The sequence below is a fragment of the Strongylocentrotus purpuratus genome, unplaced genomic scaffold (assembly GCF_000002235.5).
Source record: "Strongylocentrotus purpuratus isolate Spur 01 unplaced genomic scaffold, Spur_5.0 spur5_scaffold_2, whole genome shotgun sequence".
Taxonomy (NCBI): Eukaryota; Metazoa; Echinodermata; class Echinoidea; order Camarodonta; family Strongylocentrotidae; genus Strongylocentrotus; species Strongylocentrotus purpuratus.
The window spans coordinates 15,642,329-15,666,669 of record NW_022145605.1 but is presented as its reverse complement, the minus strand read 5'-3'; the positions used below and the strand labels follow the sequence as shown (position 1 = coordinate 15,666,669).

The 24,341-nt window shown below is 34.9% G+C and overlaps 1 protein-coding gene across 4 annotated transcripts in view; it reads left to right on the top strand.

The window, feature by feature from the left end:
- Positions 1 to 24,341, top strand: part of LOC577755 (active breakpoint cluster region-related protein) — a 77,749-nt gene that overhangs the window by 33,895 nt on the left and 19,513 nt on the right. For all 4 annotated transcript variants that reach the window (XM_030991780.1, XM_030991779.1, XM_030991781.1 and 1 more), the window contains exons 6-13: positions 5,298 to 5,350; positions 13,074 to 13,199; positions 16,164 to 16,279; positions 16,768 to 16,859; positions 18,463 to 18,560; positions 18,944 to 19,003; positions 23,097 to 23,159; positions 23,451 to 23,588. In XM_030991780.1, the coding sequence (XP_030847640.1) occupies positions 5,298 to 5,350; positions 13,074 to 13,199; positions 16,164 to 16,279; positions 16,768 to 16,859; positions 18,463 to 18,560; positions 18,944 to 19,003; positions 23,097 to 23,159; positions 23,451 to 23,588 (746 nt within the window). The remainder of the gene's footprint in view (positions 1 to 5,297; positions 5,351 to 13,073; positions 13,200 to 16,163; positions 16,280 to 16,767; positions 16,860 to 18,462; positions 18,561 to 18,943; positions 19,004 to 23,096; positions 23,160 to 23,450; positions 23,589 to 24,341) is intronic.

Below are 24,341 nucleotides of genomic sequence, written 5' to 3'. Positions count from 1 at the left end.
GATACATGAGATATACATAGCACCATTATCAATTCTAATTAAATGCTCAAGGCGCTTCAAAATTTTAGGGAACACGTTACATCATGACAAAGGAATCGTGGTAGGGGTGATACAAAGAGAGAGAGGGGGGGGGGTATATAGAGAGAAAGGGGAGACAAGAGACAGGAAGAGTAGATACAGAAAAGAGATTAGAAGAAATGAGATAGCGATAGAAAGATGTAGAGTAGAGTAGTAGAGGTGGGTGAGGTCTAGGTGAGCGGTGAGGCAATGGAGATATGGCGAGAGAAGGGGTGAGGTGAGATTAGGAGGAAAGAGATAGAAATAGGGAGAAATAGATAGAGAGACTTATACCCTAGAGGGTAGGTACAAGAAAAGATAGGAAGAAAGAAGGAGGGAAAAGAGAAGAGATAAAAATAGAGTAGTAGGTAGAAAAATCAGGCCCCTTTCTATCATAAGAGGAGTGGGGATACAGAGGAAAGATAGTATTCAGCCGTACATCCATCTTGACAAAGTTATCACCAAAATGATCTTTATACAGGAAAACTCTGCTATCATGAAGTTATTTTTAGCAAAGGACTACAGGAAACATTTTTTAGGGCCCCATATATTCAATCGTCCTTTGTGTGTGTTAGATGATTTTTATGGATAACAAAGCATTGTCTTTGCCCAAACTTGAACACATGAATCCCATACTCTAAACTTGTGATAAATAACACAAATTTAAATTGAAAAGCTTTTATGGAGTGTTCTGTGCTGTTACATATTCTTTTATTTTAAGACAAATAATTGGACATTGCCCTTTAAACCCCTGTCTGATCCATGTTAAAGGTATTACAAAGTTTTGGGAAATTTTGAAAAATGGGTGGATAGTGATTCTTTACAATTTTGATATATTTGGATGCCCCTGTGGATGTATTAAAAGCACTAGAAATTTTAGCCCCTAAAACACTTCTGCTTTCGAGAAAAACTGAATATAAAGATTTACCGGTGCTCCCGGTAAATTTTGATAAATTTCAAATAGCTCCTACGGCCGTACTATGGTAGCTGCGACCATGAAAATCTCAGAATATGTAGTTGTGGTATATAATTTGCGAACGAGAATAGCTAATCGGTCGATATTAGTCAAGAAACATTGTTTCATAGCTTAATTAATATCTTGACCTTGAGAGGGAGCTATATATCATAAAGTGATTATTATTTATAATTTCATAACTTAAGACTCGATTTCGACCGCGACGACGATCACTGAAATTGTAGGATCGCATATGCTTCAAATATGTTCATTTGAACCAAATTCATGACCCCATACCAAAACTTTGTATTACCTTTAAGGAAGATATTAGGATAACAAAATAGCAAGAATGTTTCACTGTCTCGTAAAAATGGCTCATCAACTAAATAAAAATATTGACAATTGGATTACATTTCATTTCTTATGGTTGGTTGGCCTTGGCTAACAACATTGATGCATGCCCATGTACAGCCTGTATTATTACAGTAAACTTGTAAAAAGCATTAAAATATAAATGGAACATATTAGTCAGTGAACAACAGTGATAGAAAAGGAAATTTCGTTCTTGATTACACCAATGCCACTGCTAGTTTAAACAAAAATTTATAATTTCATAAACATTTGCTCATCCACTTTAGGACATATTAGCGAGCAATAAATTTGATATGAGGATACTAATTGAGAAGAGTCCCCCTACATAAACCCCAGGCTAACCCCAGGCTATCCCAGTGCAATATCAGAGCGGCCCCTGCTTCCATCCTCAACATAATTGATGCCAAGCACTCAGTTTTGATTCATTGGAAAATGTACAACCCGGAGGTTATTTATGAATAATTATCATGTTGCGGGGTTCTCCATTAAGGGGTATCGCAAGGCAGGCACTGATGATTGGGAATGATTTGTCCGCCTAAATTGGATTAACTTATTTTTGCTGCTAGTAATTCATGTGGAGAGGACTGTACTTGTCTTTCAAATTAAAACTCTCATTGTCCTTGTATTTGTTTAGAATGTGACATACTCTGCTAGCGCTATTTTTAGTTTTATGTTTTCTTCAGACTTCCTGAAATTATGATTCAATCATTTTCATCAAAAAAATGACCCCAAAAATCTAATTGTAGAACGGAACGCATACTTTTTTTTACATGTGAGTCAACCCTTTATATTAAAAATGAGATAACAAACAATCTTTTTATAAAATAGATTTGATTTTCATTCGCTCTTTGGTCCACATAATACCTTCTCAAGGTCAAAATGTTTAGAAGACTTGAAAGCACAATCAGAAAGGTACTTATCAACAAAAACATGTGCATGTCATTAAAAACAACTAAACAAGGAATTGTGCAAGAAATCCAGAATACGCAAGTCACAAGACTCCTGATTTGAAGTATTGATATTCCATATCTCCTTTAGACTATGGAAAATGTCGGAAGGATGATGGATTTTATTCAGAATACCACATACCTAATCTTCGAGCCTCATTCAAGCTTAGCATGAAACCCTTGTGCCAAGGCTGGGCCAAATTTAGAATTGCACCAAATATACATGGGTGAATATTAGTCATAATTGTTGAAAATTGAATACATTCTGTTTACCTCGTGATGTGCTCTGGGATGACTTTATTCAAGGAAGAATAGCAAAAATTGTGAGGAATGGTGATTGGGGCCACAAATTGATAACAGGGAGATCTTGATGGAATTGGGTGTATCAATATTTTTGTTGCAGAAGAAGAGAAACAATTATTAAAAGTTTAGAAATAAAAGAGAAGATATGCTCCATTTAAGGATTGGGTATCTTTGCCTCAGATTATAAACAAAATCCTGGATTTAGCTCATGCTGCAATCATAATTATAAACCTTTAGGTCAGTCAGGAATCCCATGACTTTTACAAGCTGATCGACTGTCTGATTATCAAGATATACATGATTGGAAATCGCAATTTCAAAAACTGTTTCCCAACAGGTTTTATAACACGACAGTCTATTGGGGGAAAAGAGTATGGTAAAACCGGTCACTCAAAGATATTTACTTTGAGGCACTTCATGGAAGAACAGAGCCATTAGGTTAATGGCTCTGAAATGGACTATCCAACCGTTTTATCATTCTATCATTGTTATATAAGTCTTTGATTTTGTTATATTGTATTATTGTTTTTTATGATGATTTTCGGAAATAAAACAAACAAAGAAACAAACAATTTCATTTTGAAGTGCAATTTTTTAAGGGCTTCAATATTACACCAAGTCACAGACAATGATAACACATAAGGCCATGCATCTCAGATTTGTAAAACTTAAAACATTGTTAAACGATGCCTTTAACAGTTGGTCTGTGGTCTGAAGTGAAGTCTACTTCCTCTTTTCAACCCTGACCCCAATAGCATGCCAAATCTCTAAATCTAACCCTTAACCTAAACTGAAACCACAATCACAACCCTATATCTTGGGTGAAGCAGGGCCCAATTTTGAATGATATAGATATTTTAGAATATATAAAGTCAAACAGATTATTATTATTACAATGAAATTCAGATATGAATTGAAACTACACATACTCCAAAATCATTGCTTGATTCTATATACCCACGTCACTTCCTTCCTTTGCTTTCCTTATGTGATAGAAAGTAGCGCTAAAGAAAAGTATGAATAGAAATAAATTACATCAATGTAATAAGTTTAGTTTCATTGTCCGATTATTTCGAGCCATTGTGCTGCAGACAGCTGCAACATGTTTACAAAATGATCAGGCCTATTATTTTTGAAGCCGTCTATCTAATAGCTTCTATTTCGGAGATGATAGAAATTCTATTCATGCTTATTAAACCGTGCACTGTGGGATACAATTAATTAACCCCTCGCTGGGATGCCAGGCTTTTGATCTAATGAGCACGACTGATTTGCAGACGGAAGGAAAATGGAGTGCGAAAGATGAGGCCTCCCCTTTTTATATTGAATAATTTTTTTAAATAGTTGTGTGCCAAGTTTTCTCTCCCCATTTCGGTAGATATTGATGCAGTAGGCCTAGTATGATTAAGATTAAATCTTCCTTAATGTTTGAGGGATGTTTTTGTAAAGACAAATGAGGCACAGTTAATGTATCGTAATGAGTATAACCTTTATTATGAAATGTCGAACTGATTGATATTTGATATACTGTTGAAAAGTTTCTATGTTGAATTGTAAAGTATTGAAGATTATAATATTGACTATTGAGTAGTAAAAATACTAATAGATTGTAATATCAAACATAATGTCTATACAAAGAGAATTGTGATAAAACAAAATTGTAGATTTACATCATTTTTTGTTTAATAAAGATACATGTATTGAGTCTACATTGTATATGGATTATGGAGCGTTTATTCAAGTGTTCACATCCTAATATTTTAAATGGTTTGATTAATCATAGGGTTTAAAACAAAATATTTTAGACCTTTGTGATCTTTTTTTTACATCAATACCAATAGGTTTTTATTTGTTTGAAGTTTCTTGATAATTTACATATGATTTAAGAACTGAAGTGACTTTCATCATTTGGAGCCAAAATAGTGTAAACTGTGTGTAAAATTATACAAGATAATACTCCTCTGACTTAAAGCTTATCTGCCGTAGTTTATAGGAGGGATTAGACTGCCCAGCAAGGTCACTGGACATGTGGTTATCTCATCAACTCAGCTCTCAGTTAACATAAGAAAAAGAGGATCATGGGGGACCAATGGTCACCGATTAGTCATTGTTTGTTATATAGAGGGCGCAAATAGCTACAAGTAGTGCAGTGGGCCTTTAAAGGTAAAGACCAGTTATGGTCATGCGATTGCATTGTGGAATCGATCAGAAAAGGTTGATCATCTAGCATCTAGCATCTGCAAGGTTCTGGAATCATCAAAATGATAAGAAATTTGGCCCATTCTTTGTAAAGTTACAAGCACTATACACAGAAATATGTATAAGGGACTACCCTATATCTCTCACAGACCATGAGAGAAACAAATTTACCAAATATATGAATTAGTAGGCGGTTTCCCGGCAAATTTTTTATCATCATGTATTAGTCAAAACATATTCTTTCACATGATTGGTAATGAGAGCTTCCATTTCATTTTTTGAAATTGGGGCGTTTCCAATACTGGTCTTTACCTTTAAATATTTTCTGATGTTTGTTTACCTTGTGGTCCTTCAGATCATACATAATGATTCCAATCTTCTTGCTCTTCATCTATCCACTTTGAATGGCTCATCTAAGTTCAGACGGGTAATTATCCTTTCTTTCATCTTTCTCTCATTTACAGCTATGCTATACAGCCCCCTACAAGGGATCACCAAGCTGACCATGATCCTCAACGTAAGTAGACTTATTCCTATGATATAATATAAGAAACGTGACATTGCTAAGACATGAGATCGATTTATAAGCATCCTTTATTCTATTTTCAGGTAATTTTATTTCTATTAAAAATGGTGTTTGATGATGACTGTTTACCTGACTGCTAAGAAAGCATGTTATGCTTGTAAGTAAACAACCAGGGGACTGAAGGCTTTAAGTCCTCTCCGAGGGATTTGGTAATGAGGATTAATGCCTTTCCAAAGGACACAAGCGCATTGACTTGGTTTCGAACCCGGGAATGAGCCCATTGTGCCTACTGTATTTTTTATGCAGTTGAATCTGCTCTTGCAACCACAGTGTTTTGTAACAGTGTTTTGCATTTATTTTTACATTCAAATGTTTGTAACCTGTCCATAAAGACCACAACTAGCCTATAAAGAGCGCCTTTCTTGTCTCCCTTGGTCATTCAATACAGGTTTGGCTGTATTTGATATATTTTCTATATGCTTGTATGTCTACTCTAGAATATCTTTTTTGTTAGTCTCGCTTTAATTGTTGTACATGTATTTTAAATGCGGTACAAATTTTGAGGTAATATTGCCATTAGTTGTGCTTGTAAGGGTGATTAGTTCCTTTAAGATAAAAAAAATGTATTAAAATAGGAGATTACACAATATAGCAGTTGAGACTACATGTACATAAAACTTTAATTAAGGTGTTACTTTCACTGTTTCATGGCATGGCTTCAATTCATTGACAGTAAAATATGGGGTGCACTCAAGCTGGAAAATGCAATTATGGTTTTCGCAACCTCATTAATGTTAGGCGTCTCGAAAATAACAATTTTCTTTAGCCGAAACTCATCCATCACGTTTGGTTCGTCACGGCACAGCTGTGGAGGTGCATGGACTGAGTCATGAACGTGCAATAAAAGTAATTTGAGAGGGCGTTATAGGATGATAAATAAAGTGTTTGAACGTTTTCATGTTTTGTCCCCTCTATTTTTTCATCTCTGTTTCCCTCTCTTATTATCTCCACCTGTTTTTAGTAATTTTAGGCTACTGCAGATGTTCCCCCTCTCATTACAACTATCCCCTGTTCTTTTGTTATCCTCTCCACCCTCTCTATCTCTCTCTCTCTCTTTCTATCTTCTTTTTTCTTTCTTACTATCTCTAAGGGCATTTATCCTTATAACTACCTCTCTCTTTCCTTTATCATTATTTTTATACCCCCTCCCTCCTCCCTCTCTCTGTCTCTCTTCCTTCTTTCCTTCCTTTATTTCATCTCCAATACCTCACTTTTAACACACACACACACCCACACACACACACACACACACTCTCTCTCTCTCTCTCTCTCTCTCTCTCTCTCTTTCCTTTATCATTATCTTTATACCCCTTCCCTTCCACTCCCTTCCCCTCCCTCTCTCATTTCCTTCTCTAATAAAGCACTCCTATTAACTTGCTCTTTCTCTTCCTTCATCGTCATCTCTCCTTCTTCTTAATTTTCCACCTGTATATCCTGTATATTTCACATGATCAGGGTTTTTTTTCCAGTAACTAATGAAGAATAGATGTGGGATTTGGCCCTCTTTCAATTAAACTATAATTCAAAGATAAACATTTAACATGTAGGCCTACGTGCAGTAATTTTGTTGGTGATTCATGTTTAATAAGCATAAAATGACTTCATTATTAACTCCTATTGTATTCATCCATCAATACAAGAGCAAGTTAATGCTCTCTCATGTACCCTAACAACCACACAAAACAGTCCTTGTTGTTAGTGTAGTATTCTTACCTTGCGCTCTATCTAACCCACATAGTTTCATAACTTAATTGCATTGTTTTTACACGAGTATGAGCAGTTTCCCTCGATAACCCTGGAAATCGAGTTTCAGTTGCGGATGCGGGAGGGAGAGAGCGGGGCGTGGGTTTGCAGTCCATCAGGATTTTACACACAGAAACCAAAACTTTGCAGTTATGTATCACCAGCTGCTTCAGCATTATATAGGCCCTGTTCTCACTCACAAATAAGAGCGTTTTTATAGTGATGGATCCAAGAATCTCAGGTCTAGGGCATACACACACAGGTGTGTACAAAATGTACGGCAGTTTTGATTTGACCAAGGGGTACATCGATCCCCTGCCCTTCAATGTAAATCCCGGAATTCATTTCATCACTTTTTATTTATAATCCAATGACGACTGATATCTTTAATTATCATAGCCTTCATACAGGGACCATATGGTTCCAACAGGCAATGAGTTAAGAGCAATACAGAACGTAAATACAAGGAAACACTTTGTTCGTCTACATACAACCTGTACTACAATTTTAGTTTTTGTTTATGTGCATTTATTTTTCATTTGTTTTATTTTACACCAAATGCCAAAACTCTCTTCATTGGAACTCAACTGTCCCCCTAGACAACATGTACATACAAAATTATAGAACGGCTGTTTCCTGGTGCAGTTGTGCCTTTTTATCATGCTAAAGTGTGTTCCTATCAATGATGATCCAGCTGAGATCGCTCTTATTTTTACAGTGTGAATGGGGCTATAATAATACCAACTGGTTGGCTCAGCATGGTACAGGTTGAGAGCTTTCACTGAAAGGCCAAATCAATCATAAAAGTGGGTTGAGAGTGATTTATAATCACGTGGAGTTCATTAATACCACAAATGAAGGATCTAGGCATGCAATTATTTCTCTAAGATTATCAAGATGGGTGGATTGAAGAGTGTGAGGGGGAGGGAAGCTGTAGAACATCCAATCATGTAGATTATCAATGGAGCTATAAAAGTATAGCTCTTTGTTTTAATGTGGGGGTTTGGTAGGTCCATGGTTTAATCAAGTCATATCCTTGTGTATCGTTAATTTAGTTTGTACTCTTGTTTTTTTGAGAAGATCTTTCTAGAGCTAATTGCTGGTATTCGTTTGTTCAGAGCTAGAAGGGCATTAAACTCTGTGTTAAAGTATATGATTTGACAACCGTTTGGCTTCAAAGAGACAATATTATCAAAACCCCTATACTAGAAAGCCCTTCAGATGTTATGTAATTTTTGTTAACGTGTTCTAGAGCTTACGAAAGTATTTTATTTACCTTACACACTGGTAAAATAACTAATAATTGAATCTGTTTGAAACATTCATCATGTTGATTCCCTGAAAAAGTGAAAAATAATGTTAAAATGAAGTTTAAATAATACAGTAATGTTTCAAGCCAGTAAATACTATACAGTAGCACAACTGACATCCTTTTTAACATTCAAGGTTCGAGATATTGGGTGTGGATCTTTTCTTTCATTTGGCATATTATGGAGCTATAGGGCCAGCTCCAAAATGGATACGAACACATGATACAAGAAATTAAAAATGAATTTAAATCTCAAGGTATCTGGAATTTTCTTGAGATTTCTGTGACTCTCATGCCTTCAACAACATAGGGGAAAAGAGGAAAGAAGGATTGGATTTATAATCACGCAACTTTTTTTCTGAATTCATAAATCTGCAGCAGTTTATCCAAAATCTTTACATTTATGTGGACCAATAAACCTCTTCCAATGTATAGAGATATAACATTTCTTTCAGCTTGGAATTTCTGGATATATTCAGCAGTTTCCTGCGGATATCTTGGCGGATAGGCTCAAATAATTTTTTTAAATTCATAAATCTGCAGCAGTTTATCCAAAATCTTTACACTTCTGTGGACCAATAAACCTCTTCCAATGTATATAGAGATATGACATCTCTTTCAGTTTGGAATTTCTGGATATATTCAGCAATTTCCTGCGGATATCTAGGCGGATAGGCTCGAATAATCTCACTTCCCTCGCTTATCGGCAGGGCGAAGCATGATTAGAACATTTAATCGGAAAGGGAACCAAAGGATTCATGACTATTACATCCTAAGCGGTCAGCCGTGCTGCTGGAACATCAGATTATGTTCAAATAAATTGGTTAGGCTGAATGATTTGACGGTCATAAATATATGTTGTGATGGCACTTTTTAGAGGGTCAAGGATATCCAAAGCTTCCTTTATTGATTGATTTTTTTTTAAATTTGCTACTGTGTTTTCACTTACTTTTACATAGCTATCATGCACCTGTATTTGTACCGGGATTACGTCTTAATGTTTTCAAGAAGCATCTCAAAACTCATTTATTCAGTTACTACTGTAATTATAAAGCGCATTTGAACATGCATACGGGTATACGGAAAATGTGCCATGTAAATACAATATTGTTATAATGAGGGCTTATGTATGTTCAGTAAATCAGTGAAATTTGTGAGCTTTCTTTTTGTAAACATTCTTGTGAAAGCAAGGAAGTCACAAAAAATCTGAATAGAATTAAATTGCAAAGACTTTCGAGAAATCAACTCAAGGTCAAATTCAAAACCCTACTGTACATCCCATAGAAGCCATGTTTAGACAATATACCCTGATGTTAAGTAATGGTTGCCCCTTGTTCCTACAAATTAGGTTTAGAGGTGATGCCTCTATGTTTCAATACACTATTGATCATAGGAAATTGGACCAGTTTGCAAGTGATAATCATTAAACTTATTACATCCGTTTTTAATATTAGACTCACTTTTAGCATGAAACTAGACAGCTTTTGTTGAGAGGTGCCTCGATGCAGCTACCTCACTGATCATATCAATGTATCATTATCTTTGTTTCTCTATACAATGTTTCATATCCTATTAATATGAAGACTCACTTTCAGAATGAAAATAGACAACCTCTATACAGGGTGACATGATACAGGTCCTTTTATGTGATCAGTCTCTATAATGTTTCATTATATCGTCGTTGTGAAGCCGGAAGGGTGTTAACTGTGTGTCAAAATACAGTGTATGAGTTAACGCCCTTCTGACTCTCAACAAAAGATGTGAAGGAAAAACTACTAAAAATCAGTCTGGCTCTAAATAAATGATACTTGCTTCTTTATCCTATGTTTCTTATCCTCTTAATGTGGAGGACAGACTATTTGAAATCAGACAATCTCTTTTTTGAAAGGTACCCTGATGCTATTCCTTTCATCGATCTCCATAATGTATCACTTCCTCATTGGAAACATGGCATTCATTTACTGCTAACGAACCATTGGACGAGGTCATAAACCTTGTATTCATTGAGCTGTACACTTCGGCAGGTGCGGCACATGCAGAATTGAGCATGATTTCCGCCCGTCCGTTTGGAAGCCCCCCGTTCTCACTCCCATATTAATCTGTTGGCGGGCGTAAACCCTTGTCGGTTTAAAAGTATTCTAGATTTGGGGTAAAAACCATTAAAGGAGGTCATGAATTCTTGTACTCATTTTAGATGTGTACTTGGGCAGGCACAGCACATGCACAATTTAGTATGATTTCTGCCGTTTAAAAGCCCCCTGTTCGCACTTACAAATTATCTTGATGTACTAGACTATAGTAGACTACCAAAATATGATATTCTGTGTCCCCTGTAGCTATTCTCAAACAAGATTGTGTCATGTATATCCTCAACATCTTCAAGTGGCAATCTTGTATTACTGAATTATCTGCTATTCTTTACATTATAGACCAAACTAATAATCGGGCAATTTTGAAATTTAAAAAATTCTTTTTAGTTTTTTCCTATAATTTCATAATGCTTATCTACTTATTGACACAGTTTCTTATGCAAAATGAGTGTCATAACTGGTCTCAGTTAAATATTTTTCATTATACTGTCAGCCAGTATAGTGATCTTTTGTAAAGTTGTGATTCGTGAAACAAATTCTCAAAAAAATCATCAGAATGTGAATGGGGATAAGTGTTCTCCAGTAGACTCGAGCACAAATGTGCATAAAAAGAATAGCGTGACTGGCTGACGTACATGCGAAACGTGTTTATTGTATGATTGAATGCCAATGTGATCATCTTATTACAAAAGTGTGCCCTTTCTTTCGATCAAAGAAGGTCGGACCATTGAGCACCGTTCCTTCAAAATGTTCTCACGTAAAGCATATTCTATTAATATATTATGTGGTTATCAATAGTATAATTTTACCGTAATATTGAACTTCTTTCCCATTATTTTCAAATGCAGAAGTGAAACCAAGAATTCTTTCATTATTACATCATGGAAAAATCATATTTACCTGTTATTGAATAAATTTTAATATATTTGTTTTACGTTTTTGGGGAGGGGTGTTATTGAGTGCTATTGTATCCCAAAATTGTCCCACCTCTCCGAACAAAACCAAGTCCATAAAGCACCGAATTTGGGATTCCCCATTTTTGTTCCGATAAGGAATGATATTCTTCTCAAGTTGATTCGAGAACAATTCTCAGGTACATGCTATATTGTGCTCATGTGTACTAGTTCAACTTCCAAGGTCTGCCGTGATAGTCTTCTCATACATACCCATGGAACTTTTGACAACTCTTTATGTAACGTGCTATTTTCTTTTGCATCTGTCATAAGAATATACCGGTACTCCTTACAATAATAACAGATTATACTAACCTTTTTAAAATATATTCTGAGGAGTTTGGATTTAGATTGTTTAAGTCTGTGTGCATTGAAGTTCCATTATGGAACCCTTTTAAATAGCTTGAAGTTAGGGGTCTGGATCAAAAATGTACGTGCCCATATGCTCCAAACCATGCACTGTCTGTGTCTAGCTCTTTTTTTTACGTCAGGTTTCGTTGTATATCCTGAAATTTTTCATCATGTTTCTTGAGTGGAATTTTATATTATCACTATCAGACAGAAAAATGGTGAAATCTGACGAGAGAGGCTGAAAACATCTTAAAACGGTCATTGAGTGATATGATAATGACTGACTTATGTGAAAAAGAGGCTACATCCAATGATTTTAAGATTGAAATTATTATTGTAATTGATTTAATTCAAGTTTGGGTTACTCCAAGTGTTCAGAATGAAAATAAAAGATAATTAAACTTTGAAATTACACTAATGGCAATCTTTATGACCATTCCTTCCTTAAAAATATGTATCACATTGCTTGTTGACAAGATTTTGGTTGACAAGATTTTGGTTAATTCTAACCTTCTAGGAAATTCATCACTTCTATGTCTTGAACAAAGAGATAAAAGATACAGCTTATCAAAGATTTGTTGTTAATCTTTGAAAGCCAGTTTGCTTTAGAAATGCCAATATTTGTATTGGCACCTCACCTTTAAACTCGCTATAACAAATAAAATAATTATCAATTTATGGAGGAAGTAATTGACTCTATCTTTGATATTGTTTTAATATCATTTCTTTTGTTATTGACTGATATCCATTTAATTCTAATCTTTGACCTCCATTAAACAAATTTGATTTATGATATATATATATATATATATTGTCTGTTGAGAGCCAAGAGGAGCATTAAGTCCATGTTAAAGAATACAGCTAATGACCTTCTAGCCCTCAGTACACATACATATATGTAATTATATTTGTCAGGAAGTAATTTTAAATGTACCTGCATTTGAATGTTATTGATTTATTATGCCCATGGATGTTAATGTTTAACTGTGTAATGCGATATTCATATGAATGACCCTAATAATTTTGGCGCGAATGGCATCCCATGTTTCAGACCTAATAGCCTTCATGGAAATCACATCTGAACCGTAAAAGGATCCCTCCTCCAAGACTCCAAATAATTTTGGCAGACAGTTTTGATGACCACTTTAGACAGGGTGGCAGAGGTGGCTATAAAACTAAATATTTATTTATTTGTTGATCTTTTGTAGGATCTTCTAAAGCACACTCCAGAGCATCATGAAGATCACAGTATTCTGAGCCAGGTTCTTGAGAAGACCAGGAAGTTCTTCAAACAAGTTGATGAAGCTACGAGAGAGATACACAGCACAAAACAGGTATGCAACAAACAAAGAAGCAGACAAATAAACAAACAAACAAACAAACAAATAAACAGAGCAAGCTTAGAGTATCATGAATATTACAGAAATCCGAGCCAGGTTCAAACAACAGGCACATTCACATAAATGCAATCGATCAAACATTACAAACAAACAATTATGAGTTCACTCAATGTACTTTTTGACATTTCTAAGGCAGACAAAATAGCCGTGTGACATGTTCAGGACATCATAAACTAAAAGTAACACCTAGTTTAATAAATCACTTTCAAAATTTGTAATGTAAAATGATATTCTTAATTAGTTTGAGCAATTTTCTATCAAAATTAACAATATAGTATTGCATATGTTTTATTTGGGTACCACTCCGGCCATCTATGAAGCGATGTGAAAATAATTGAGTGGGTTTTTGTTAAATGTCATTATTACTTCTGTTAAACACATATGGTTGGCAAATACCGGTAGATATATTTTAAAGCAGCAATCAAGCGAAATGACTAATTTGACTAAAAGTACAATGAGGGAAAGAAGGCCAAGGGAAGACCAAACTTTCAATAGGTTTACCGGTAGTATAAACCTTGACCATCCGAGAGAGAGAGAGAGAGAGAGAGAGAGAGAGAGAGAGAGAGAGAGAGAGAGAGAAAGAGAGAGAGAGAGAGAGAGAGACAGAGAGAGACAGAGAAAGAGAGAGAGAGAGAGAGAGAGAAAGAGAGAAAGAGAGAGACAGACAGACAGACAGACAGAGACAGAGAGAGAGAGAGAGAGAGAGAAAGAGAGAGAGAGAGAGAGAGATTATCATTATCCTCTATGAGTGGCAGAAGGGCATTAGGTCTATGTTAGTATATAGGTAAGTGTCCTTCTCGCTCTCAGCAGATGCTACACCGGTTTCCTTTTTGTAGAGGAAGTATACTCTCCATGCTGTACACATTGACCATGGTGGAGGTAGAAATGAGTGCCACATCTGTAGTCCTTGTTTAAAACTAATTTCACAGTGGTATACAGTATACAGAATTGCTGATGTTTCTTTGTAAAGATTTAGGCAATCCACATATAAATACTTTTAATTTAGAGTGTAATCAAATTCAATTCAAAGCATTATGATTTTAAAAGCTATTTATTTAAAGATCATAAGTCAATTTTGTAAACCAACAGTATTTGCAGCTGCTTTTATTCAAGATAAATTAGATTTTTTGAAGTAACATAAAGTGTAGGCCTATTTGGAGTACCGGGTATCTGCACGTAGGACAGATGTGTAGACAAGTTTGATTGTACTCATAAAATGATAAGGTATGTCAAGAAACTTTAGGAATAACTTTATAATGGAGCTGTACTTTGAATGATTAAAGAAGAAAGGGGGAAAGCAAGAAGAAAGGGGGAAAGCAGGAAGAAAACAAAATCATTTAAAATGACTTTGAAATACACTCAGGATGAATGAAGGATAGATTTTAGAAAAGAAAGAAAATACAGATGTGCTGGCTTACTGATATTGCAGCACTATCAAATACAATCTTTACAAAATTATATATATCTTAACGCCAAGATATAGATATGGCTGTAGGATTATTCTCTCACTTGTGAATAACTCCATCACACACTCTTTATGCTAGAAAATAAGGTGCAAAATTCAAGGTGTTGGGCTATAATCAACTTAGAACCGCCAAATTAACTTGGCAATGTGTTTGACGTCTTGCGCTAGGCAACCTAATGCCTGGTTGTAAGTTAGCCCTTTGTCTTGGCGAATAAATTGAATTAAGAGAGTATTCCCGCTGGAGTAATCTGCGAGTAGTACAGGTAATTCGATCGAGATGTAAGAAGTTTGGGCTTTTGAAGATTGTGGAATCGGTGTTAGACCTTATGATACAACATGAAGTTATGCTTCATATTAAAGACATGTAGTCTGGTAGGAATATTACGTTTCATCTCATTTCAATGCCCCACCTTGAAGTAAAGATTTGCAATTGATTTAAATTGATTGTCACTTGAAATATAATAATAAATCTGGATTTATAAATCACGTAATACAGAGTACAGATATCATTAATACCCCGTTCATTTGATTCTTCTGGCACATAGTGTGCACAATTTACACTCCCAATTATATTACTGTATGTGAAGAAAATTAAAGATTCTTGATTGTTAGGAAATGTGGGTATATATATAGTTTGTTCATGTGTTTCTCTGTACATCATTTCCAGGGAATGGAGATGGTGCACATTGTACGTGAATAAATCCGATGACCGGGGTAATAATAGCTGTAAAGCACTTAGAGACGGTATTCTGTATTAAGCGCCATATAAATCCAGATTAGTGTTATATTATGTGCAATATTATGGTGAACATCAAACACATATTCCCATGTACAGTAAACACTGTCTACATTTTACAACCCTCTACACCGAAAGAGGAAGTGTTATTTCAAAAATCACGAAAGCTAGAGCATTAAAGATAAAGGACAAAGGAAGAAACTCTTTGAAAGATTACCTGAGATAAGTTGACAACCTTTTGAATAACAACCTACCCTTCTATTTATAACCCTCTGAAGATTGAATGTTTGGTTTCCATGGCAGTTTCAAAGGAATTAAAACAAATATTAAAATGCTCAGTGTTTTAGTTAAATTATGGGAAATATATTGGGTGTGGGGAATGTGGGAGCAATCAATATTTTTGTGACTACTGGTACAATGTACATTAAAATAAAAATCCCCTTCAAACTTTTGTGGAATAATTGTTATGAGAATATTACTATCGATTTCCTCATTTGTAATATGAAGGAGTAAACAAATGCAAGCAAATATTCTCATGGGTTTGGAACCCGGGGCCTTTCAGTTACGAGACCACTGCCCTACCACTGAGCCACTGCGCAATCTCTTCAAATTTCATGTACGCCAGTTGATAAAAAGAAACATAAGGAATAAGGTATGAAAAATAATAAATATGTTTTATTGCTTTTATCTATTTCAGAAGCGAGAGTTGCTACGTCAGGGTTACCTGGTTGAATGGACAGAGGGAGGACGTAAACTAAGGAGGGTACTCCTCTGGTCCGACCTCATCATCTGTGCTTCCAAGAAAAACACAAGGTATCTATGTTATCTTCATCAAAAAAGTCCATTGTTTTTACTGATATTTGTCCCTAAATTTATTGTCTTTTATAATCTAGGTATCAATTGTATATATTGGTATTTAATTTGTATGATTGTAAGGAGGCATTATAATACTAGTGTTATATGAAGAATTGTATTTGTTCACAGAATTCAATGGATAGTTATCTCTATCTCTCTGCTAAAATTGAAATTAAAACTAAAAAAAAATGAAAATGATAGGTAACATGTTCAGTTGCATCTGTATTAATTGTAACCTTATAAGTAGAAATCTTCAATATTGTATTATCCAAATTATTTACTTGCCATGCAGCGAGGCTTTAGCATACATCCTTGTACACATATGTTCATATTGGTGAATACATTGAAGAAGAAGTTGGTCATTGCTATCAACTTTCTTGCATATCCTCAACGTATTTGTCACCCGATCTACTAACATAAACTTCTGCTGGTTTAATTTTTTTCAGTGGCATGTTCCAACGCGACCGAGGTCAGTACGACTTCCAATGGTACATCCCTCTCACCGAACTGTCCCTGACACCGAATGATCGATGCGAAGGTTGGTCCTCATAGAATATTCTTGAGTATGATTCATGGCTTTACGTCATACCCACGGATTGAGCATACATATATCAAGAAGTTAAACTTTTTGCATATATCATACAGGTCAAAGCCACCATTGTATGGCTGTAGGTGCTATTTGGAATTTATCAAAATCTACCGGGAGCACCAGTAAATTTTTTATATTCAATTGTTCTTGAAAGCAGAAGTGTTTTAGGGGATAAATTTTCTAGTGCTTATAACACATCCACAGGGGCATCCAAATGTATCAAAATCGTAAAGAATTACTATCCAGCCAATTTTTCAAAATTCCCCAAACTTTGTATTACCTTTAACAAATAGTTTTTCCTTTCAAAGACATGTACCTTTCATATTGTATTTGGATCTTCAATTACTTTAACAAATAATTGCTTTGAATTGTAAGCATTACACTACATGTACTTTCATTGGGACCACCAGGTACCACCATAGACCATTGACCCTCTTCCATTCTCTTAACGACTCTCAATAGATGGGTTAAGGGTTTGAATGTTTAGCCTGGTGCATATATATCCATAGACAAGACACATTTTATCTACAATTGCCTCTCTTGACCCAAGTGTTAAGTGGGTAGGGTTTGTTCCTTGACACGTGCAATGTGTGCTGGTAACAGCTGTGATAGATACTTAGCAAAGGTAGTTATTTCAAAAGTACTTTTGCAAGTGGCGGGAAAGTGTGGACCACACTTTTCAGCATTTCTTTTTATGTCAGTTTGGAGGAATATTATAGAAATGTCCACTGAAATTGATTGGTCTTCAAAAAAACCTTGTATTTTAAAGCGGTACTGCACTACTTGTAGCTACTTGCGCCCTCTATATATCGTCCCTATTTTCACGAAGTGACGGTAGTGAGGAAAATCGTAACGCAAAGTGAATGCAATTTTTTTCAGTACCGTCACTTCGCGAAAACAGCGACGAATTATAGCCAACAATGCCTAAGCACGCGAGCGGTACCCATTGATCCCCCATGGTCCCCTTTTTCTTATGTTAAGTGAGAGCTGATTTGATGAGATAACCACCTGCAAGTGACCACACAGGGAGGTCTAATTCCCCTTGGCCAAACTAGTGCAGATAGAGTTTAAACATACCAAGAAAATCTGACAAGTTTAGACCTAAGTCCATAGGATGTTATATCATCCATGTCGTATGATGCTTGAGCTATACAAACAAATATCAGTAAAATCATTACAAGTCGTGTCACTAAATGAATCCATTACTCCTGACTTGAGAAGGGTTGAGCCTACTACCTCTGGAGCTCTGAACCATGAGATCACTGAACTGCCGAACCACCAAACTTAGCAGTAGATTACAATTTGGTCTAGTGTCATTTGGTCTAATTGTCAAATGATACCTAGTAGTCACAGTAAAAGTACATTTGGCAAATTGTTCGCCCATCTACTTTTCGTCCAATGACCATTTTGCCCATGTGTATTGTGGACAGACTGGGTATAGACTACCGGTAAATGAAGTTGGACAAAATGTCATTAAACCAACTTTTCATTAATTTTTTACCCTCTCTCTTTCTCTCTCTCTCTCTCTTTCTCTTTTGTTATCATGCTGTAGCTGAACCAGATGTAGTTGCTAAGAGTGATGCTGAGTTGAGACAGATGAAGAAGGACATCTCAGAACTACAGGAGAAAATCAAGAGGGACAAAGCAGCAGTAAGTATATAGAGCAACATCATACTATTTGAACATACATAGGGAGGGAGGGGGGAGAAAGGATCCTTCCCCCCCCCCCCCAAAAAAAAAAAAAAAAAAAATAATAATAATAAATAAATAAATAAATAAATAAATAAATAAATTAAAAAAATTTAAAAAAATAAAAAATAAATAAATAAATAAAAAAAGAAAAGAAAAAGAGAATCCATGTACATCACAAACAAAGAATATTCTGTGGAACTCTAGTGACAACATCTGCTTATAAAGTGGTGGATTTATGTCTGTTTATTACCTGAATTTATTACCTTAGTTTATTTTAGCTTGAGTGTATATTTCCTCTCCTCAAATGATGACTTATATAATTCCATGTACTTGTATTTCAGAAACAATCAAACGCTATCAAGAAGAGCATCGAACAGAAGAGGAAACAAGCAGCAGAGTTGGTAAGAACCCTTTCCATTTAATGAAAAGAGGTTACTGGCCCATGCAAGTGTGGCAAGCAAATAGCAAAATCTTTGTCGCCAATTTTGGTAAAAAAAGGGCACAGATCTTTATAGTTAACTGGCAAAACTCTAATTTTGTATATATGCAAGTGATCACTATAAAGATCCCATAGCCATGTTTGACAAGTGTAAAGTGTTGATGCTTTAATACAGCATGTTGAAATAATGTAGATACTGAATACTAATCCAATGAACCATTTTATGAGGTAATAACCTCCCTGACTCCTACACATTCTCTTTGGACCGATGTGATTTGCTTTCATGGTTTAAAAAAGACCTGAACAAATAAATTATTTCCTTGTTCTTTGTTGATTGCTAACAAGCTGTTTATAACATATGAGCCTAATTAACCCTTATAAACCACACACAGATAAGAATTGTTTGGCTTGCATATGTATGATGTCTTTGCAAAGTGAGATATGGGATAACATTCAAAACTATTTTCTTTGAATAAAGAAACCATCTACTACAAGTTAAACTTAGAGCCAAATATCATGTGATGAATCAACTAAATTTTGTTGTGGAAATTACATTCAATGGAGCGCATACTTACAGTACAATACACGTTTGTCGGCTTTGTTAGCCATCTTTTTTTCTCTGTGCGGTATGACGCACGAAGCCTGCCCTTTAACCCCCCTAGTTGTGGTCTGAATAATAGCTAGCACACTGTTAGGGACACAGAAATTTAGTTTCCATCACGACACCCAAAAATCATTTTCAGAATCATATTCGATACCCCAGTCACATCAGTGAAACTAACAATACACAGCCCAGACTGAGCAAGCAATTATATTACCCTCAATGGCCAAATATCGGTCGGTTTGGAGTCGATGTGGAGTGGGTTTGGCGGTAGGAATGAGGTATTACTTGCATGTACAGTGTGAGTACAAAAAACGAAAGGTGAACTTATGTTTAAGCCACAATATCCTAAAAAATGAAGTATCTGGAATACATTGTAATGGTAAGATATAGCATATGTCTTCTTCCAATATACATTTTGGTCACTTAAATGTGATCTTGGCTAAATGAGCGCTGGGCTTTCTTTTGTTAAATGTCAAAATTACACTTTTCTGTTTTTGATGAATGGCGTTTAGGAGTTACTCTCATTGTGTGTGAATGCATTCATTTGACCTTTGACATTCAACCTAGTTTTAGTTCATTGAAATTCATTAAAATAAACTTGGGTAGAGGCAAATTGGGTATGTATAAGGAAAAATATTGCTATTCAGTTGTCCATGGACAGATTTTTTTTATCAAGGTATGAAATTAAAGAACCCAAAAGTACCTTAGAGAGGGGTTTAAAGCCATCAGTCTCCTTGTTGCTTACTTACAAGCTTATACAAACTCTCTTAGCAATCGGGTACAAACAAACCATCAAACCATTTAAGGAAAGCATAATAGGCTATTAGGTGAGTACCTTTTACTATATATCAATATGTGCCAAGTACAACGATATTTAGGTTTGAAATTAGGTTTCCTTTTTATGAATCACATTGTAGATTTTTCTCTAATTCTATTGACATAATACTTCTATTCATCCATTCATGTTATGATTTCAATGCTTCAATGCTTCACTATAAGTTCAAAAAATGCATTTTGTTAGAGTAAAACCACAAGAGGAAAGTCCCTCTCTCGAATTCCTTGCGTAATGGGAGAGTCCCCTTAATATGTTTTTGGGGATCATATCGAGTCATTCAGGACAACCTTTTTTCTAGATTTCTCTCCTATTGTGTGATTTTATGCAAAGCCCTAAAATTATATCAGATGCATGCGCAGAAAGATCAAACTATTTCTACATAATGTTCATTTGGTTTTTGTTGCCATATGGCTTTGATAGCAGGAATTTAAATGAGAAGATAAGCAGTAAAATCATCAAATTGGCAACATGTTGAAAAGTTCAAATAATTTTCTATACAAGTCGACACTTTTGTAACTTTATGAAATAATTCCTGTCAATATATTTATCTTCTTTTGGACATATGACACTATCAGAAAATGTGGCTGTTAAAGAAAAACTCTAAATACACAAGCTGATTAATTTAGACCTTGAATGTTTCTGTCACAAATGGGTTAAAATTACATGTGACATGTTAGCAGAGTTTCAATCACTAGTAATCACAATCAGACTTTACATTTAAGTGGTGACTTTTAAGTTTTGATACAGAATGAAAACCATAGTTGAGAATCGATTTACAAAAACACAAAGAAAAAACATCTCAATTGAGAGTCAAAGACCTTTTCTTGAACGCCATCTAATTGTATAGTTATTAAGTTTTGTCAGATTTTATGGTTATGATATGCTTCTATTATTAGTGTGTCAATTTTATTATTTCGTACATCTACCATAGCTGCTTAAACACTGACAATTGTTTGCATATGAAACCAGTTGTGGGTTGTTTCAATGCCAACAAATGAATGATAATTTTTCATTTCATAGTGCTACACGTATATCCAGTTATAAGTTCAAAGCACTTTACAAAATCGAATTCATCAATGCCATAAATATAACCATATTTTTATACATCAATACTGTAAAAATAACACTATTTGTAAACATCACTACTATAATACTATAACACTATTTGTATACATCAATACTGTAAAAATAACACTATTTGTAAACACCACTACTATATTACTATAACAATATTTATATACATCAATACTGTAAATATAAAATTGTTTGTATACCTCAATACTGTAAAAATAACACTATTTGTAAACATCACTACTATATTACTATAACAATATTTATATACATCAATACTGTAAATATAAAATTGTTTGTATACCTCAATACTGTAAAAATAACACTATTTGTAAACATCACTACTATATTACTATAACAATATTTATATACATCAATACTGTAAATATAAAATTATTTATATACATCAATACTATAAACTTAAAGGTAAAGACCAGTAATGGTCATGCGATTGCATTGTAAAAGAAACGTTGTGGAATCGATCAGAAAAGGTTGATCATCTAGCATCTAGCATCTGCAAGGTTCTGGAATCATCAAAATGATAAGAAATTTGGCCCATTCTTCGTAAAGTTACAAGCACTATACACAGAAAGATGTATATGGGACTACCCTATCTCTCTCACACGACCATGAGAGAAATAAATTTACCAAATATATGAATTAGTAGGCGGTTTCCCGGCAAATTTTTTATCATCATGTATTAGTCAAAACATATTCTTTCACATGATTGGTAATGAGAGCTTCCATTTCATTTTTTGAAATTGGGGCGTTACCAATACTGGTCTTTACCTTTAACACTTTCTAAAAAAATAGTGTCAATGGATTTAAGTTCTTCTAATCCAATTATGTTATAAAGGTCATGAATTCCTAGAAAGTCGCCCAATAAACTATTACATTGCTTTTAGTGCTGTTGACTGCCAAACTCCAATGTTTTCTATTCACTTCTTCTGACTAAAGCTCAGCTTGGATTTCTTTTTACTGTTCAAAATGGCTTTAATGATTGTGAAGTTCAGTATCATGAAACACTGTGTATATTAAGGTAACATAAATCCATTTAAAAAGAAGAAAAAAGGAACTATGATTAAAAATTGTCTTGCTAAATGTTACTTGTAAATAATACTTGCTTGTGTTTAGAAACCAGATGTTTGGTAGTCAGCATGAAAAGTTAAACTGTAAAACGATTATGCTGGTACTCTTTTATCGCTGTTATAGGTACATTGTTTCCTCAATAAGGTATACAGGGTATCAAATTAATTGATTCACAGATGTGTTGGGATCCTAGTATTCCTTCATCTCTGCGTTATATTTCTAGCACATTGAATCACATAAATATTAATTGCAGTTGTAAAAAATATATTCATAACAAAGGGACTTTTTGGTCATAGCCCTACATATAAATGATTAAAAATGCTTAAATAAAGCAGGATTCAAGCAGCCACAGTGAAAGTTGAATGCATTAATTCACTAATTATTTATCCTCATCGTCATGTATTGTGAATACAATTTGTTTGATCTTTTGTTTTTGATGTTTTTTTTTATTTGCAGGAGGTAGGATACGTTCTGGAATCACCCAATCTTCCATTCCATTTATACCATCATTCAGGAAAGGTAAATTCATCCAAATATTATTTCTGGTATTTAAAATTTCATACAGTATTGAGTTTCAAAGTCACATGTGTATGTAATTGTGGGTTTCACATGTATATGGGCTTGACTAGTAGAGGAGGTCTCGAGTAAAAATTTGCATGTGAATAGTTTTCTGCTCTGTGCATCAGATTTATGAGCAATTTTTTTTAAAGCTTGAAAATGAATCAAGATACTGAAAAGATATTATTACATATATTTTATACATGCATATTCTTCTAATTCAATATGTTTATTTTTTTCATTATTATGCAGACCTACACCATTTTGATGTCGTCGGACTATGAGAGATCGGACTGGAAGGACTCCATCTTGTCAGCGAAGAGGGAGTGCAGAATCACGCCCTCTATCACCCCGTACCACGTCAGCAAGCTCATACCAAAGACAAGAAGGGTGAGAACAGTTTACAGTACCATTCTCCATCAATGATCTATGACACATGCTCTAACAACAATAGCTCAGCAGTTGAGTTCCAACATTAACCATTTCCCACCACTGCCACCATGAAATATACTGGAGGGCGGTTCACAAAGTCTTTTTTCAATGACAAATAACAAAAATCAGTGACAAATCTGCTGATAACCAATCATAAGCAAGGATTTCAGTAGCTTATAACACAAATTGTCATTTGTCACTGATGACAAGTTTTGTGAAACGCCCCCCCCCCCCCCCTGGAGACTCCAACAAATCATATCGTGATGCGGTGATTACAGTTTGATGCTATTTATTAAGCAACAAGCATCTCTGATTGTATTGTTGTCATAGTAGTGTCTCTTTGAATAAGCAAACAACCAAGCAATATGCCTGAATGTATTGCACATGTAACACCGAACCTGGCATGGCCCTATATCTTTGATGAAATGTAGCCCAGAACGTATGTCGCCAGAGCAAATGCCAGGCTCTTCCTTGCTACTTCGGAACATGCATTTGTATGTTACTGTGACATTAACCCTTACAGCTTATCATAGCAGAAATATTTTATACCAAAGATAAGACGGGAGATAAGGTCTGGGGAAGTACATGTACTATACTCTGTACTGTTAAATCAGCATGCATGAATGTTCACAAAAGGTTCAGATTCAGTTTCATGTCGCCAAGAAATCATTGAATCGCAACTGCATGATGCACCAATTAAGTTTTTTAATT